Source organism: Liolophura sinensis, chromosome 6 (assembly GCF_032854445.1).
Source record: "Liolophura sinensis isolate JHLJ2023 chromosome 6, CUHK_Ljap_v2, whole genome shotgun sequence".
Lineage (NCBI taxonomy): Eukaryota > Metazoa > Mollusca > Polyplacophora > Chitonida > Chitonidae > Liolophura > Liolophura sinensis.
The window spans coordinates 25,503,825-25,523,569 of record NC_088300.1 but is presented as its reverse complement, the minus strand read 5'-3'; the positions used below and the strand labels follow the sequence as shown (position 1 = coordinate 25,523,569).

Genomic DNA, 19,745 nt, shown 5'->3' with positions numbered 1-19,745 from the left:
TCGTTACCTGCATTCTGTACACATGGTTTAGCGTTACACGTTCTCTGGATTCAGTGTATGTTGTTTTGTACACACCGTATATGTAATATGCACAAAATACTAATGCTGGTATTTTCTTATTTTCAGTGACTGGCACAGTAGATCGAGATGGTAAGCACGCGTTAAGCAATAAAAAATAAACTGGCCTCGTTACTGTTTAATGAGTAGCCTTTTCCCATAAACCCATATGTGTTAAATTACATTTCGTTGTATTTCGTTTGATTCCGTGCTGGATGGGTTGTTAACATAACATCTAACTTGCTTCGTAGAGATATTTATGCAAATGCTGTTGAACCATTGTCAGAACAGCTCAAACCCAGATCATATATCTGATTGGTTACTCAGTAACAATTCTCATTGAATACCTACATGTCGATTTCAGGGATACGTTCAGGGTAAACGATCCATGGAATATCATAGCTGAAGAATAATACTATAGTAGGTCTACACTGACGTAGCAAATTTTTATGCGAAATAATTCTGTTATGCAGTTCTGATGTAGAACAAGAATGTTTTGACGTTACCATAATATTTATGATCGTTGTAGTGAATTGAGTATTTTTTAATGCACAGTCATTATGTATTATTTTCCTCTGATTCTCTAATTGCAGATATCTGGGTGAATGTCACCTACGTGCTCATTAGCTTCATCGTCGATTTCATCGTATTCATCACAATCTCGGTCATAAGGCATAGAAATCGGCCGATTCAGCAGAAAGTTCTTTCTTACAGCTCCTTAGACTCAGAGTCGTCTTCGGACGTTACTTCAGACAGCTCTTCGTCAGATTTGGGGACTACATCAAACAGTAGTTCAGACACCGAGTCTTCAGACATGAGCCTGAAGAAAAGGGGAAAAAATCGGAATGAAGAAAGCCACTCCGTTAGGTTTTCTTCCAAGGCATTTGTCAATATCAGAACTACATCATCCAGCCAGGCGAGCTCTTCAACTGGTTCAAGTGGAAGCACGTTATCAGATACAAGTAGCTCCGAGTCGTCCACCTCAAGCGAGGATAAAAAAAACAACGAAATCCAAGGGGTCAGATAGTGACGTGTCCATGTTGTCGGCGGGTGTCGTATCAAGACAACCTAAGACATCTAGGATTGCCCGCAAACACTCTTCATCTGAGCCTCTGGATAATTCTGATTCGTCATTGTCTGTTGTGCCTTCAGCAACTACATCAACAGTGTCCTCACGCAGTCATAGCCTGGAAAGCGTACCCAGCATGATGGAAATCACATCAAAGAAAACGTCATCAGATATGGCTACAAGCAAAGAAAGTACACTCAGCATGATGGATACCACATCGAAGAAAACGTCATCGGGTCTGGCTGCAAGTAAAGACTTCCTTGCTCAGCCTAAAAGTTACTCTAGTTCAACAAGCAGTAGAATAATTCCGTCTCGTCACGATAGCTTCTTTTCAGCCATATCTTGGTCTGGCCAAAGTTTTTATTCTGCGATTAGTTATGACTCACGTGAAGGTGTACCCGGTCCTAAAGATGTTTTGGTAAAATCGCATGGGCTAAAAATGAAAGTGTCTAGTGATCGAAGGTCAAAGGGGCAATTTATGATTCCGTCTCAATTCAGGAATGCGCAAGTAAACGAGTCTGAGCCCAGTGATGACGGCAGTGCACATTCTCCTGACAAGCCTCCTTTAGAAGTGACGTCTTCGTTTGTTCAGCAAGAGCCTGTTAGACACATGTCCCGGCCGGAACCTGGGCTATACGTGCAGGATGAAAAGAAATCATTAGAAACCCTATTCAATGATGAAATGTCAAGCGGTAATGGTGTCTCAGGTTCATCATCTGCAAGTTCGTCGTCAGTCGATGATCCACAACTTCGTAAAGCTGTCTCTGGGATGACAAACAAAGCTGTAAAACCAGATCATAACAACATTTCTCCGCATTCCTCACAGACAAACCAGGAAAAACGGGACAAAGATGACAATGACACACTTACGGTGTCTGACGATAAAGATTTTTCTTCCTCATCTTCATTTGTGAGGAGATTTACAAACAATACAAACAATTCAGCAGCTTCCGAGGCTGCAAAGAAAGGGTCAAAACCAAGGTCAAAACCAAACCCACCTGCAATTACTTCAAAAACGCAAAAATCAGAAAAGTCCAGCCCTTCATCTGGTAAACATTCAGAAGGACAACCGTCACATAAAACATCGGTACCACCACCACCACCACCACCTCCACCATCACCATCACCAACATCAGAGCGTTCCAAATCTGGGCAACGTTCCCAGGAGAAATCTGCCAGCTTAACCCCAGCTGGACGGGTACGCGCATCAGACGTTTCTCCGGCTCCTCCAAAACCACCAGGGACTAAGACGAGCAAAAGCCTAAAGCTTAATGAGGAAAGCCCCAAGCGTGAAGATAAAAGCGTCAAGGATGAAGAGCAAAGTGACAGGCGTATATTGCAATGCGACAATCCTATAGAGGAGAGCGCCAATCATGAAGCAGAAAAGTCCAGCCCTTCATCTGGTAAACATTCAAAAGGACAACCGTCACATAAAACATCGGTACCACCACCACCAATATCACCATCACCAACGCCAGAGCGTCCCAAATCTGGGCAACGTTCCCAGGAGGAATCTGCTAGCTTAACCCCAGCTGGACGGGTACGCGCATCAGACGTTTCTCCGGCTCCTCCAAAACCACCAGGGACTAAGACGAGCAAAGGCGTAAAGTTTAATGAGGAAAGCCCCAAGCGTGAAGAGAAAAGCATCAAGGATGAAGAGCAAAGCGACAAACGTAAAGAGCAGAGCACCAAGCATGAAAAGGAAAGCGACAGGCGTAAATTGCAAAGCGACAAGCCTATAGAGGAGAGCGCCAATCATAAAGCAGAAAAGTCCAGCCCTTCATCTGGTAAACATTCAGAAGGACAACCGTCACATAAAACATCGGTACCACCACCAATACCACCACCAATATTGCCATCACCAACATCAGAGCGTCCCAAATCTGGGCAACGTTCCCAGGAGGAATCTGCTAGCTTAACCCCAGCTGGACGGGTGCTTGCATCAGACGTTTCTCCGGCTCCTCCAAAACCGCCAGGGACTAAGACGAGCAAAAGCGTAAAGCTTAATGAGGAAAGCCCCAAGCGTGGAGAGAAAAGCGTCAAGGATGAAGAGCTAAGCGACAAACGTAAAGAGCAGAGCGCCAAGCATAAAGGGCAAAGCGACAGGCGTATATTGCAAAGCGACAATCCTATAGAGCAGAGCGCCATTCATGAAGCAGAAAAGTCTAGCCCTTCATCTGGTAAACATTCAGAAGGACAACCGTCACATAAAACATCGGTACCACTACCACCACCAACTATGTCACCGTCACCAATATCAGAGCGTTCCAAATCTGGGCAACGTTCCCAGGAGGAATCTGCTAGCTTAACTCCAGCTGGACAGGTACGCGTATCAGACGTTTCTCCGATTCCTCCAAAACCGCCAGGGAGTAAGACGAGCAAAGGCGTAAAGTTTAATGAGGAAAGCCCCAAGCGTGAAGAGAAAAGCATCAAGGATAAAGAGGAAAGCGACAAACGTAAAGAGCAGAGCGCCAAGCATGAAAAGCAAAGCGACAGGCGTCAATTGCAAAGCGACAAGCCTATAGAGCAGAGCGCCAATCATGAAGCAGAAAAGTCCAGCCCTTCATCTGGTAAACATTCAGAAGGACAACCGTCACATAAAACATCGGTACCACCACCAATACCACCACCAATATTGCCATCACCAACATCAGAGCGTCCCAAATCTGGGCAACGTTCCCAGGAGGAATCTGCTAGCTTAACCCCAGCTGGACGGGTGCTTGCACCAGACGTTTCTCCGGCTCCTCCAAAACCGCCAGGGACTAAGACGAGCAAAAGCGTAAAGCTTAATGAGGAAAGCCCCAAGCGTGGAGAGAAAAGCGTCAAGGATGAAGAGCTAAGCGACAAACGTAAAGAGCAGAGCGCCAAGCATAAAGGGCAAAGCGACAGGCGTATATTGCAAAGCGACAATCCTATAGAGCAGAGCGCCATTCATGAAGCAGAAAAGTCCAGCCCTTCATCTGGTAAACATTCAGAAGGACAACCGTCACATAAAACATCGGTACCACTACCACCACCAACTATGTCACCGTCACCAATATCAGAGCGTTCCAAATCTGGGCAACGTTCCCAGGAGGAATCTGCTAGCTTAACTCCAGCTGGACAGGTACGCGTATCAGACGTTTCTCCGATTCCTCCAAAACCGCCAGGGAGTAAGACGAGCAAAGGCGTAAAGTTTAATGAGGAAAGCCCCAAGCGTGAAGAGAAAAGCATCAAGGATAAAGAGGAAAGCGACAAACGTAAAGAGCAGAGCGCCAAGCATGAAAAGCAAAGCGACAGGCGTCAATTGCAAAGCGACAAGCCTATAGAGCAGAGCGCCAATCATGAAGCAGAAAAGTCCAGCCCTTCATCTGGTAAACATTCAGAAGGACAACCGTCACATAAAACATCGGTACCACCACCAACACCACCACCAATATCGCCATCACCAACATCAGAGCGTCCCAAATCTGGGCAACGTTCCCAAGAGGAATCTGCTAGCTTAACCCCAGCTGGACGGGTGCGTGCATCAGACGTTACTCCGGCTCCTCCAAAACCGCCAGGGACTAAGACGAGCAAAAGCTTAAGCTTAATGAGGAAAGCCCCAAGCGTGAAGATAAAAGCGTCAAGGAAGAAGAGCAAAGTGACAGGCGTAAATTGCAATGCGACAATCCTATAGAGCAGAGCACCATTCATGAAGCAGAAAAGTCCAGCCCTTCATCTGTTAAACATTCAGAAGGACAACCGTCACATAAAACATCGGTACCACTACCACCACCACCTATGTCACCGTCACCAACATCAGAGCGTCCCAAATCTGGGCAACGTTCCCAGGAGGAATCTGCTAGCTTAACCCCAGCTGGACGGGTACGCGCATCAGACGTTTCTCCGATTCCTCCAAAACCGCCAGAGACTAAGACGAGCAAAAGCGTAAAGTTTAATGAGGAAAGCCCCAAGCGTGAAGAGAAAAGCATCAAGGATAAAGAGCTAAGCGACAAACGTAAAGAGCAGAGCGCCAAGCGTAAAGGGCAAAGCGACAGGCGTATATTGCAAAGCGACAAGCCTATAGAGCAGAGCGCCAATCATGAAGCAGAAAAGTCCAGCCCTTCATCTGGTAAACATTCAGAAGGACAACCGTCATATAAAACATCGGTACCACCACCAATACCACCACCAATATCACCATTACCAACATCAGAGCGTCCCAAATCTGGGCAACGTTCCCAAGAGGAATCTGCTAGCTTAACCCCAGCTGGACGGGTGCGTGCATCAGACGTTACTCCGGCTCCTCCAAAACCGCCAGGGACTAAGACGAGCAAAAGCGTAAAGCTTAATGAGGAAAGCCCCAAGCGTGAAGAAAAAAGCGTCAAGGATGAAGAGCAAAGTGACAGGCGTAAATTGCAAAGCGACAATCCTATAGAGCAGAGCGCCAATCATGAAGCAGAAAAGTCCAGCCCTTCATCTGGTAAACATTCAGAAGGACAACCGTCACATAAAACATTGGTACCACTACCACCACCACCTATGTCACCGTCACCAACATCAGAGCGTTCCAAATCTGGGCAACGTTCCCAGGAGGAATCTGCTAGCTTAACCCCAGCTGGACGGGTACGCGCATCAGACGTTTCTCCGGTTCCTCCAAAACCGCTAGGGACTAAGACAAGCAAAAGCGTAAAGCTTAATGAGGAAAGCCCCAAGCGTGAAGAAAAAAGCGTCAAGGATGAAGAGCAAAGTGACAGGCGTAAATTGCAATGCGACAATCCTATAGAGGAGAGCGCCAATCATGAAGCAGAAAAGTCCAGCCCTTCATCTGGTAAACATTCAGAAGGACAACCGTCACATAAAACATCGGTACCACTACCACCACCACCTATGTCACCGTCACCAACATCAGAGCGTCCCAAATCTGGGCAACGTTCCCAGGAGGAATCTGCTAGCTTAACCCCGGCTGGACGGGTACGCGCATCAGACGTTTCTCCGATTCCTCCAAAACCACCAGGGACTAAGACGAGCAAAAGCGTAAAGTTTAATGAGGAAAGCCCCAAGCGTGGAGAGAAAAGCATCAAGGATAAAGAGGAAAGCGACAAACGTAAAGAGCAGAGCCCCAAGCATAAAGGGCAAAGCGACAGGCGTATATTGCAAAGCGACAAGCCTATAGAGCAGAGCGCCATTCATGAAGCAGAAAAGTCCAGCCCTTCATCTGGTAAACATTCAGAAGGACAACCGTCACATAAAACATCGGTACCACCACCAATACTACCACCAATGTCACAGTCACCAACATCAGAGCGTTCCAAATCTGGGCAACATTCCCAGGAGGAATCTGCTAGCTTAACCCCAGCTGGACGGGTACGCGCATCAGACGTTTCTCCGATTCCTCCAAAACCGCCAGGGAGCGAGACGAACAAAAGCGTAAAGTTTAATGAGGAAAGCCCCAAGCGTGAAGAGAAAAGCATCAAGGATGAAGAGCAAAGCGACAAGCGTAAAGACCAAAGCGACAGGTACAAAGAGAAAAGAACTAAGCATGAAGAGCAAAGCGACAGGCGTAAAGAGCAAAACGCTAAGCATGGAGAGCAAAGGGCCACGCATAAAGAGAAAAGCGCCATGCGTGAAGAGCAAAGCGACAGGCACAAAGAGAAAAGCGCCAAGCATGGAGAGCAAAGTGCCAGGCATGGAGAGCAAAGCGACAAGCGTAAAGAGCCAAGTGCTAGGCATGAAGAGCAAAGCGACAGGCCCAAAGGGAAAAGCGCCCAGCGTGAAGAGCAAAGCGCCAAGCGCAAAGAGAAAAGCGCCAAGCGTAAGCAAAACAGTGGTTCTACAGTTGCTTCTTCCGCTTCACAGGCAGCTCTAGAATCACAGGGCGCTTCGTCTAGTGGCATGCTACAAGTTTCTTGGGGTAGTTCATATCATTCTCTCAACGAGATAGCTGGGCGCGCTCCAAATCAAGCTACCAGTGTGCAACAATCAAACCAGGCTGCTCGATCAGCTGGTTCGCATCACCATCCTTCAATTCCGTATCATTCAACTTCTCCCCCGTCACCATATGAAATCAGACTGGTTTTCCACGAGGACGATCGACCATCACTTATAGGATTTGAACGGAACGCCTCTGACAGAACATTGTACCGTTCTCTTTCGGACCTGCCATTCACAGATCCACGACCGGCTCACACATACAGGGATACGTCCGAATCTGTACCATTCGGGAACATAGATGACTTCCTATAGTTTCTAATATTCGAATGGGGGAGCTATTTATTACGTGCATAGGCCAAACAGATTTATTTTAACCACATGTACATGGTATGCAGAGGTCGACTCGATTGGTTCCCAGTCTTCTGCTAGAGTATATCTTCTGTCCACTCGATCTGAGTTTCCATTTGAAAAATCTTCCGGAAGGCTTTCTTCTAACTCAAGAAACTGCAAATCGTGTTGGCCTCCAGAAGGGTGTGTTTGTGAAAATAAAATAAATGAATAAATGTAATGTAATTTTGAGCGAATTAAGACTGCTCCGACACGCAACTGTATTAGTGAACGTACATGTATTAAGGTCAGCGTTTTTAACACAGTTTCACGAAGCTCCACAACGAACATTATTTCAGGCCTGTTTTACTGTTTCAGAAGCAGTACAAAACTATGGCATAATACTTAATTATTAGCTTAATGACTATGGGTTCGAGTAAATTTAGTTGTCATTATATATACATGTATATGTATTAAACTGTTTCTTTTTCATTGTGATTATCTACAATATATCAATGCACCTTCAAGCTAGGAGGTGGCTAAAATAGGGTGTAACCTTTGGATTCATGTTTATGTGTATCCGTGGCCGGGATGTTCGCGTGCAAGGGCGGCGCAAATACCCAGGAGCCTGTCATCAATCTGGTCGATGTGGGTTCAAGTTCAGCTCTTCCTGGCTGCTTCTTCGGTCGTACGAGGGAAGGTCTGCCAGAAAATTAACCTGTTCATGGGTTTCCTCCCTCCATAATGCTGGCCGCCGTCGTATAAGTAAAATAATCATGAGTAGAGTGTAGAAAATAATCAAATAAATAAATAAAACATATGCGGTATTCATATAGAGGCATATATAGTGAGAGTTTATGAAGATTATAATAATTATGACATCAAGATATTTAATACGACTAACTACACCCATTCCTTTCTCAGTAACTGATTGAGTGGTTCTAGGATGTCTAGTAAATATACCTCTTTATCTCGGAACTCCATCAGAACATTGATATACAGTGGGTTTGTTTCGTGAGAATTCTTCATCACACGACTGAGGCACGTTGACCAATGAAATGGCTAGAGAACAAGTGTGAATATTTCCAGGAATTTTTGAGGAATACGGGAGTCCGAGTTTAAAGGACATAAGTTTTGGATTTTCCCGATTTTAACTTTCCTGGGGTCTTGGTGATAATAAGCGTTTACTCTGAAATTCGTAAAGAAGACCAGCACAACAAAGATTTGTCATTTAAAAATGGCGAGCCGTGCACAGAGGAATCCCCTCTCATTTGTAAACATTACCACGTGGGTATCAAAGATGCTTGAAGTTTGTAACAGTACTTTTGATTGGCTCCTCACTCTTCCTGTGCTAACCAGCGCACGTCTTACAAAATCGAGTCCAGAGGGCGCTGTCAAGCATGTCAACACGTTATGCAATTTTAGCAGATGCTTTAACACTGTAACGGCATTTTTAGACGATATGCTCGAAATCAAAGCTCTAGTAGAATTCAGCTGTGGGTAAGAGCTACAAGGGTTCAAAATGGTGCGTTATTTCGTGTGTAAATGCGCTACAATAGCATCTCTTCGCCAGTGTGTGGAGTCCGGCGTGTGGGCTTGTAAAGATCGAGACTCATTCCCTAACCCTCGGGAAACACTTACTAAGGCCCTCGGGGAGGGGACAGTTATACTTGTGTTCAGTGTCAACAACTGCCATGGGTGGCACGGGGTCTGTGAGATGATTAGTGCTCCTGGTGAAGTAATTAGTAATTTGGACGGTACGGAAAATGCGAGCCATGATGATCTTGTCAGTCGGACTGCCGTTGATATGAAGCCAGACAGTGACACTGACAAAAGCTCAAACTCAGTAATCTGGCACCGGTTTCGAGTTCGCTGGCGGACGGTTTTCATCAGGAAATTTGGGGAAAGATGCTTGTCTTCACAGACAACATCTGAACTTTGTTGTTTTGATGGACAGCCCGTCAATAAATGTAGAAATTTACAAGAATTGCCGGAAGATGTTGGTGAGAAAATTTGGATCATGATTGAAGAACATTACAATCATTTGAGTGAGAAACAGAAAGAAAAAGAAGCGGCACAGCTTAGTAAACAACCAGGGCCATTTTTGAAAGGTGTTAAAGAACACCTTGATTTTCAGTCGACATGGAGAAGCCTTGTTGAAAAAGTAGAAAGAGATCTGGGTAAAGTCCTTTTGGCTTGTCCGTTTGGAAGTCAAAGGTAGAGTCTACATGCATGTCATCTTCACAAATATGCTGACATTCACTAATTGTATTTCAGAAGGAAATAAAGCTTTGTTAAAGCTGGTGTATGCTGGGATATAGTATGGATACTATACCCAAGGCATACATAAGCTGTATCTCGGTACACATTATTTATTGATGTTTTGACACTATATGTGTAGGTCTACTCAAGAGTATTTCATTTATGCAGCAGTAGTCAGGTTTATGGATGGAGAAAAATGAAGTACACATACCTTGAGTAAACCTTCTCTCTATTACCATGTTTACAAACAAATTTAATAGACATGCAGCCGCTGTCAGTGGACTATCGGTTGTGGCAAGAACATTTATTTAGCTGATCGGGCCAGAGAGGTCTGACCATCTACATGCACAAGTCATCAGTCATCAGTCATGTCGTGTAAAAATGACAGTAGTAGTAGAATTTGTATTCATGTATGGTAACTTGATGATTATCCATTGAACATCACATACCTGGCAATATTCCAGGGATTCATGTACTAGCACATCCATTCTTACTACAAGAATACTTAAAAAACTGAAAAAAAAATCGAAGTTAGAACACTTGTGAACTGAAGTATTAACATATAGAACTGACTATCTCTTTGAAAAAAAAAGTAGCAAAACATAATGAAATTTTAATACCTGGTGTGGTAGTAAGAAGTTGGACTTCTGTGAATCGCTGTATTTATGTACATTTGCAAACCTGCAGTGCTAAATTCTGCTTGTATATTACAGGTATAACCTACACAGAGCTGACAGTGATATGGATATGTTTATTGTGTATCAAGCGGATACCAAAGCTGTGCTGGGACTGGAACCTCCTAAACACACAATAAAGGTATGCTAGGTACAGCTTTTAAAATTCTTTTTCATAATTTTTATTTGCTTTTCATTTTTTCTTATGATTGTTTTAATTAGTTCTGTGACATATCCAGCTGCTCAACCATTCTCTTTCTCTGATAATAAAACAGTGCTTGATTATTGTGAACTGCTGACTCAGGGAGACACCCAGATGTGTAGAAACCATGTTTTTACATCAGTCTTTCATTTCCATGTAGAACAGAGAAGGAGAGAGTTATGACTACACAGTACATGAAGTTCATCGTTATTGTGAACTGCTGACTCAGGGAGACCCAAGATGTGTGGAGACCTTGTTTTTACATCCATCCTCCATCACACATTGCAGTGACAGGTGGAGGCAATTCTTGGCTCATCGAGACTTGTTTCTACACAGGTGAGTTTTTAAGGGACAGGTTTCTCATTATACGGTTAGTCACATCAATTTACCTTTTCAAGGGAGAAATAGAAAAAAAAATGATATCTGGACCCAAGCTACAAAATACATAGCACAGGTACATCTCCACTGATTAACACCAAATTTATGTCAACATAGCAAATATGTTTACATCATATTACATGCTGTACCTTAATGCATGTAGTATGACTTTCCACATTTACAGTTTATGCCTGGAGAAATACCTAAGGGATGGCCTGGGATCAAAAGGTCTGAAACAGTTTGAAAAGTGGATGAAGGATCAAAGTCCACACAATCTTCTCACTCCAAAACTCTCCAAGCTTGTATACATCATTTTGCGTTTGTTACAAAATGCAAGGTAGGTATTCTGCTTCTATCTACTGCCCAAAGCACTAATCTTCTGTATAGCATGTATCACTAATTATAAAAAAACAATAATTTTTTTTTCATACCTTTGACAAATTTTGCATTTTAGAGTAGAATTTTTTCATTCACATAGAAAGGGATTTGTATACTTTTTTCAGTTCATACTTCAGAGATATTAATATAAACCTGTCTGTCCGTCTGTCCCACCTGGGTTTCTGTGCAATAACTATTTCAAATATTGTCTGATTTTGATAACATTTTGTGTTCAGGTATATTGTGTTTTAACCTCAGATCAACCAGAGCCTTTGCATAAAATTTAATAATTTCCTTGAATTTGATTTGATGTAGTTTTCTGTGCAATAACTGCATCAGATATTGTCTGGTTTGGATGAAATTTTGTGCACAGATTTTTAATGTGGCTCCTCAGATTAAGTTCTAAAACCATATCAAATATATCATTTTGGATATAAACTCTCTGATTTCACTTCTGTGGTTTGGGGGATTTCTTTACTATTTTTTGCAGTTTATGTTTCGTTGTTTGTATGTTGACTATGTAAGAAATGGTTTTAAATCATGCTCTGGTTTGGCAACAGGGATGTGACCCTTAAGCGGCTGTGTGTATACAGAGAGGAGGAGAGCTTGGAAAGACAACAGTTACTGAAAGTCAGGAGAGGGGAGATAACTGGTCTGGAGGCCAGGCAACTGATAGAAGAGTATGTAGTCCTTTTCTACACGCCTATATTGCTAAGCACATGTAGAGCTATCCATCACACTTACTCAGCAGTGTGCTCTAGTAGTTGCTTGGTTACTGAATGATAAGATATGGAAATATATGGGTGTCAGCAACCCTCTAACGCCTCACCCAATATGAGGGTTACTGACACCATCTATTTCTGCATCCTGTTAACGAGTAATCATGTAAATGAATTTATCCTTCTAAAGACGCATCAATTCAGCACAGAAGATTGATATATGGGCGAATTATTTCAGTTATGTGACCATTATCACGTGAACAAAGGGAGATAACCTAATCAGCAGACATGACAATGGCTACAGGATATGGGAATGTACATGTTGCTGTCCAATGAAAAGCAAAGTAATCTGTCTGATGTGGGATAATAAAAAAACCTGTCTCTGCAGGGTATGATTACTTGTATATTGTACAAAATTTTGTAACTGGCAAAGTGCCCTTGGAATGTAAAATTTCTCATATTTCTGAAATCATGGATGTCTGTGTGTACTTGTGTAACCTGCAACTGATATCCTATATTTCATTTTTCTAAGTCTTATGGCGGCCAGATAGTTTTGAATCTTTATGTGTTGATGTCTAAGATTCAGTTGAAACTTCAGGAATTGGAGATTTAGATTCTTCGCCAGGATTACAGGATTAGCCTTTTAATAAAAGCATCGTTATTTGTAATAGTTCTAAAATTGCAGTAATACCAATGACTCAGCCTGTCTTTAGCAATTTGGTCTGATGTAGGAAATACAAATTGATGTTTTTGTTGGTCAAGCTCACCAAGGCATTTGTGTTCGTGTGTGTATTCCCTGTAAAATACAATCCAGGTCTCACAAGGTGTCAGATCAATGTTGGCCTTGAAGAGGGAATTTGTAGATTGGCTCATTCTCACATGGAGCCTGGGTGACAGTAGGCGGTCGGTGACGCCTTTGTGAGGCCTTTCACACTGTCTAACATTGGCTAAAGATCAGTTGTTTTTTACCAGTATGATGTCCATATGTGCACATCACGTTGGAAAGTTGGTCAGTAAATTGCCAAAGAACTGTGGTTTTCCCCTCTAAGGCTCTTTGTACCACCCATAAAATTGATGGACATTGGTACAAGGGGAAAATAGTTGAGTATGATGTTACATGTCAAATAAAAAAATGAATAAGTAAATAAATCAGCTACAATTCACAACTTTACAGGTTACTGGAAGTTATAGAAGCTAACAAATGTGATGTGGAGGAACCCTCAGATGAGATGAGGAGACAGACAGAGGCTTGGTTACTGAAGCTGCGCTATGATAACTTCCTGTCATACCCTCCAGAACAGACATAACAACAGACATTATGGACATATTGGAATCCACATTAGTGTGCAACCTGAATACTCATTCTCCCGTGGGATCAACACAAGTACAGCAATTTAAATATTGTGCTCTGTGCTTCCTGTTCTTATTAGGCAAAAGCCTGCTAGACTCACCAAGATTTTGTGGGCAGATTTCCTTTAGGAAAAGGAGTGGTGAAATTCCATGAAAATGTGGTCCCAGGAAACAATGTTGGCCTTGTCATACTCCAGCCAGTACCTGGACCTGTTACCCTCATACATGTATAAAGGCAAACCAGTCCATGGATTCAAACTTGTTGTGTTAATAAAGGCTGTTGATTCATGCCCACCAGTGACACTTACATTGATATATTTGAGTGGGGTTTTAATGCTGTACCTGACATGTCCTTTTTTTCTAGTGGAGGAAACCAGGCTGCAGCCCAGGGTAAGTCACCCTGTTTGCCACGTACTTAAAAAGCATCTGACTTGAAGCGCCACACTTAAACAGGCAAGAGCTGGATTTGAGTTCTGACCTCAGTTGTCAGGTATGCATCAGCTGCAGTGAGAGCATGCTTTATCCAAATGTCCCTGTTTGAACCGTCCACATAGGAGTCCCTGTCCTATGTGCATGTTCCAAGAATGCATCAATTGTGTCTCTGATCAGTATGTTCTTGAATGGTGTTTTTAATACAAAATACAAGTGACAAAATATGAACACAAAACAAATGTCTTCTCTTTTTTCCAATTACATGGGGTATATTTTACCATTTGTACAATTATTAAAATAAATCCATAGCATGGAATTTTATGTACAAACAAAAACAACTCAATGTTTCAGTCGTAAGCTTGATCTGGGAATTTCACAAGGAAACTGTCAAGTGAAAAGCACACATGCTACAGGATCATGTGAATTAAATCAAATAATAAAGGCAATCATAGGCTACATCAGTAAATGGGATGTAAGTATATGAAAAGGACGGACTTAAATGTAAATCAAACTAAACCCAGATTACTGGTAGGTTTTGTAAAGAATAAAGCTTTATATCTGTACAATACACGGACATAAAAATCTTTCTAAAATCTGTCATCAGTTATAAAATCATCCTTAGAACACGTGTTTTACTCTTTACAGTAGCAACAGTTTTTTGGGAAATCATTTCTGTGTGTAGCACATTCAATACTGCTTGAGTTGTGGAATAAATTGACATTTCATTTACAAAGTAATCAGTCGGCCATACTGCCTTTCTTGCACATTGTTACGAAAAACGAAAATGAGTGGGCAAGATATATTTTAGTCATATGACATCAGAATGATACTCATAACAGTATACAAGAAAGGCTGGGGTAAAAAGCTGTGTATAAAATAATGCTGTTTTATCAATACTGAAGCAGACAAAAATCGTGAAATATATTTAAAAACTGTAAAACATTTTTACATAAAAAATGTAAATATACAATTTTTGAATCTCCAACTTCACTGCTTTTTGGGACCACAAAGTTTTTTGTGCTATATTGTCATCTAGCCAAATTACATCACATTTAAGTGTGTGATTTTGGTTTTATGTCCTGCAAAATGGTGTCTCATAACATTTTCATCTGCAAAGTTAAACTGTGATTGGTTTTCCACTGCCCACATTTTCATATTCCGTCATGTACATTTTTGGTGCTGTCATCACAGATTTGCTGCCAGGATCTGAAAAGATAAATACAAATATTTTAACAACAAATCCATCTTCTGATGCCACTACCTGTCACTACTGGTACCTGCCTGACTGGAAGTACCATGCATTATCAGATTATTTGTCCAATTTTTATAGGTGAACTGCAAGCTCTGAATTTTCACAAAAAAACTGCTTGTGCAAGTTTTCTTTGTGAAGATAATTCATTATATATTTTTAATATTCATCTTTACAAATGTCTAATGTGATGTAACAGAGAAAATCTCTATCACCTATTTGCCTTTTACTCTTAAGAACAGAATGTCATAACATCATTCGAGGTTTCCCAAAAAGTTAGCAATTTTTGTGACATTGACAGTCAGATAAATGCACTGTCACAAATTGACGTCACAATGTTCCAATTCACATTTCTGTGGTTAACTTGAACTCCACCGAAAAGTTGAAGGTAGAAAAAACATCCAGATAAACTGGTTACAAGCACGTGATATATGTATAGTATTGCATACACATACCTGGTAATACGAAAGGTGTGTCTACGGGACAGAAGTAATTCTCCTTCATTCTCACATCAGAGGGCCGTGTGAATGATGCCATTTGTTCAGATTTCAATCCACTGAAAGGACAGAGGAATTTTGTTGCAAAAATGAGCTGTGGTTCGATGTACGTACCTGTATGAAATGCTGATGGTGTCTTCTGCTGGTAAACTTTTAACAAGCATGTGAATCACACACTTTTATGGTGTGTTTATGATGATAATGATGTAAAATGTAACAATGTAATATTTTATCACCGCCTCAACACATCTTTGGGTATCCAAGGATATTTTATAACCATCACATTAATTTACAATACTGAATTATTTATGTTATGAAAGCTCAGATCAAGGTCGGTGAAAGACTTAGCATGTTACAATTTCATATCAAGGGAAGGCAACATACAATGAAGCGGATTAAAGGGAGATAATCTAGTTGTTATTGTTATACGCAATGCCAACGTGAAAAATTGAATAGTGACAGGCCACACCTGTGAATATTTTATTTTGCTATGCATGTTTTTACTTACGTGTGCGGGACTGGAACCAGGGATTTGGGTATACGAGGGATTTTGGTTGGTGTCTTAAACCAAATCGGGTCTCTCATTGGCAGGCGTTCTCGTGGCACTGTATCTTTAGGGACAGGGCTGGAATAAATGTAGTACAGGTTTATTCAATTGTCACTAAACCAAAATTGAATTAAGTATCAAAACTCTTATATATTAATGTTAATAAATGTGTGCTTATACCACATGTCACTGATAGCAAAGTTCTCATCTAGGTCACCTGTTGGAACTCGGAGGAAATGTACCATTGCCTAACAAAATTATTTCCGATCAATTTATTCAATCTGATGATTGACGAACTCTAACTCAACAACACTTTAAAGCGGACAGACAAATGGCAGATTTCAGGTGTGTACACAACATATAACACTAGCTCACTTGTGTTTTAGGCCATGTCCCCAAGACTTGGGGTATTCTTCACACTGCCAATATGTAGCTATGTCCTTCTTTGGGTATTTCTTCAGTTCACTTGGAGTGAAGTATCTGTGGTCTCGCTGAGTTGTTGTGCAGTATGGGTCCAGCAAACGCAGTAAGCTCTTGTCCTTTACATACCATGGTTCACCCTGCAGCTTAGGGTTTTGTGAAGATGCCTGACCGTACTGCAAAGATGTAAATGTCAATACACAATATTACAACAAAGCCAATACTGCTGCCTGTGCTAATTATATACGTATGTATTTAATAATGGAAATGTATTGTATACCTACAAGTTGACAAGTAATAGTACAAACCTTTGAGGGGCCATTATTATGGTGATCGTGGACAAGGAATGAAGGGGGGACAAAGACATCATCAAACTTATAGTGGTCTTTGAGTCCAGGCTTGGCTTGATACTGTTCACGGGTTTCTGACATCTGGTTTCCCATTGTCAGTGGTTTCTTCCATCCTCCTGAGCCAAGCTGTTAAGAAAACAATAAACATGAACATCAAATTACACACAAGTGTACTAACAATGAAGAAAACTATTTATTACCTGGTGCTTTCTCTAAAGCAGTTAAAAGTTGGCTTGAATGAAATGCTTCCGAATAGTTTGATTTTTTTTAATGTAACGTTTGTTAATAATGGTGTCTGTACATGTTACTATTTTATGTGAGGTCCTTAATAAAAGTAACATGTATCAATGTACAGCTATAATCAGTAAATTTGAAGGTGCACTTAAGCCATGCAAATGTGGAAGATACTGCTGGCAGAAAATGACACAGTTTATTACAATCAACACGTTTTGGGAATGTCTTGACATGAATGTAATATTGGCTCAACATGTGATATTGGCTTACTCCCTCATTTTTTACTATAAATGGCCTGAAATTTAGCCCAAAAAAGGGTATTTTCAGAGGAATATAAATGTCACAAAATAGTTTATTTGGTGCTAAAACTCACATTTTTCTAGTAGGGTTATCATTCTACCTTCCAAACAAACCATCCTCCTGCAGCCAACAGACCCCTTTGGAATCAATTTTAGGTAGTTTTGGGTGTTCAGAATTTACATAAACAATGGCTCAATATGACTGCTTTAATGCTCTAAAAAGACAAAATGGCAAATGATGCATATTTTCTAAGAAAAGGAGTTAAAATTTAAAGGCAAATGTCGACTTACAGTGAAAAGAATTATAATGTTAAAATTCTCTGAACAGCTAGTCAAATCTTCTCGCATCTGGGCACTTGCTGTTTCACTCGTGCCTACAGGCTTTACACGTGCAGATGATGTAAATATATAGAAGATATAGTCTGAATATTAAACTTGGAAGTTAGTGAAAACTAACGGTGACACAAGTTTGAAACTACGCTTTGTTGGTGTTTACAATTTCATCCATATTGTGTGGATTGTGTTGCTTTAACACACCATAATTTCTGATCATTAGCAAGCACAGTTTTTAGAATATTGTCCATTGTTCTTCAGTTCCTACACATTCCCTCGTTATTTTTCACCTGTCTTATGTTTGAATAAGTGATGTGATGTCTCAAATACTAGTGATGATATCCCCATTAAGTACAATACAGTACCTGTTCTACATGGTCCTTGATGTAATTGACTTTTCTGAGACTTGGTGCTTTGACATGCGGGGTGTTTCCATATTTCCCATCTTTGTATTTTCTGTCATGAAATGTTCCTGTTGTTGTTCCATACTTTTGGTCGTTTGTGATTTGGTCAGGTTTAGCTAAATCAGATGGGAGAGGTTCATACAGCACTGCCTGAAAGAAAAAAAAACAGTAACCCGATAAGGGTAATAAGGTAAAGTCTTTTTCTAAGTAACTGTCAAACTCCCACAAAAGACACTTAAACAATCAAATTCTTTGATGTAATAACACAATGAGTGAAGTTATGATTTATCAATAAAATGCTCACAAAAAATCATGGATGCTTACTGCATTATTTACACTTTAAAACTGACATTAGAATCTGTTTCAAATGTTGAACACTGGTAGATAAATAATGAGGGTATAATTTGCATTAGAATAAAAATCCTAATAAAAGGATGTTTTGTCTTTCATTAAAAAGTATTTTAAACAATCTTTAGATGGATGCAAAACATTTATTTATTTCACATCAGTTCATACTCTTTATAAGGTAAATACTGTACCGGTACTGTAATTTACATTTAATAATGTGATGCCATATACACATGTATTTTGATTTACATACATGTATGCTACATGTACACAACTAGTTCATTGTTAGTATTACAAATAGCAATCTGAAACAGTGGCAAACAGTGAAGTAATACAAAATGTACACTACTGACACAAAAAAGCCTTCATTCTATCAACTATATATAATTATTATAATTTTGTCTCACACAGTGATCATTGTAAGGATGTACATTGATGTTACATTTTCATAATGTAGGCATATACAGATATAATTAATTTCTAACGTGCACAGGTTTGCACACCAACCTCTACTTATTAATAACAAGACTATGTTGAGAATGTGTGAGACAACATAATGAACTTCCAGCATGTAACAACTGGAAATGAAAAGGCAAAAATGATGAGCAAATGTACGAGTAGATTTCAAGTAACAGACCTACATGCACTGGTATCTTTAAACTAAGAGCACAAATGTTAAACATTTGTCTCATATATGGTACTCTAGGTGTTATGCCTTTCTATGCGACTAAAACAAAGAGAAATTTCTTGTAAATTTATACAAACCATTTCTCGAGCCTGTAAAGTTCACATAAATCATTTGGCAAATTAATTATGGAATATGATTATTTCATCACGCAAGAAGATCAAGAAGGCCTACGTGTGAAACATACACATTATATCATGCAATCAATGCCAATATAATAAAACCACAGTTTTTATTTTAAATGTACCTCTGCTCTGGTCTGTCTTACAGACTGAAGACACCTTACTATTTTTAAAGCGTGTACATTTATCCACAGGTGACAGTGACAGTTTTGACCGTTAGTTAGGGAGTATCAGTTTGTGGACCCTTCTTCACGTCAATGTCATTCAGCATTCAATGAAAAAGTTAACTTCAAGTTGTAAAACCTACCTGGAATTTAGAGCTAGGGAAGTAATATCCTGGCCTGTAGTGGTGTGCTACTTCCGTGGTAGTTTGGTGCCAGTCTTGGCGCCGGTCACCAGTGGCGTATATGATGTCTTTGGGCATTTTCTCCTATTTTTGCCGGACGAAGCCCTCAAATGATAAGAGTCTCAGTTCAGCCGGCCTTGTTGTTGTGGAACACGGCTTCCCTAGTTA

At 40.7% G+C, this 19,745-nt stretch overlaps 4 protein-coding genes across 4 annotated transcripts; 3 read left to right on the top strand and 1 right to left on the bottom strand.

Moving 5' to 3' along the window:
- Window positions 1-1,094: 1,094 nt before the first annotated feature.
- On the top strand, window positions 1,095-4,784 carry LOC135467039 (serine/arginine repetitive matrix protein 1-like). The gene has a single exon (XM_064744800.1). The coding sequence runs from the start codon at window positions 1,095-1,097 to the stop codon at window positions 4,782-4,784; it is 3,690 nt and encodes a 1,229-aa protein (XP_064600870.1).
- A 104-nt stretch (window positions 4,785-4,888) lies between these two features.
- Window positions 4,889-7,333, top strand: LOC135467038 (neurofilament heavy polypeptide-like). The gene has a single exon (XM_064744799.1). The coding sequence runs from the start codon at window positions 4,889-4,891 to the stop codon at window positions 7,331-7,333; it is 2,445 nt and encodes an 814-aa protein (XP_064600869.1).
- A 1,537-nt stretch (window positions 7,334-8,870) lies between these two features.
- Window positions 8,871-13,826, top strand: LOC135468271 (uncharacterized). The gene is made up of 6 exons (XM_064746426.1): window positions 8,871-9,565; window positions 10,324-10,426; window positions 10,647-10,822; window positions 11,049-11,201; window positions 11,803-11,922; window positions 13,136-13,826. Exons 1-6 carry the CDS (start codon window positions 8,871-8,873, stop codon window positions 13,266-13,268), a joined length of 1,380 nt encoding a protein of 459 aa, XP_064602496.1. The 3' UTR covers window positions 13,269-13,826.
- A 166-nt stretch (window positions 13,827-13,992) lies between these two features.
- Window positions 13,993-19,742, bottom strand: LOC135468273 (stabilizer of axonemal microtubules 3-like). The gene is made up of 7 exons (XM_064746429.1): window positions 19,539-19,742; window positions 18,038-18,226; window positions 16,765-16,932; window positions 16,412-16,632; window positions 15,998-16,114; window positions 15,448-15,548; window positions 13,993-14,949 (listed from the first exon to the last, which is right to left on the bottom strand). Exons 1-7 carry the CDS (start codon window positions 19,653-19,655, stop codon window positions 14,861-14,863), a joined length of 1,002 nt encoding a protein of 333 aa, XP_064602499.1. The 5' UTR covers window positions 19,656-19,742; the 3' UTR covers window positions 13,993-14,860.
- Between the last annotated feature and the right edge of the window lie 3 nt (window positions 19,743-19,745).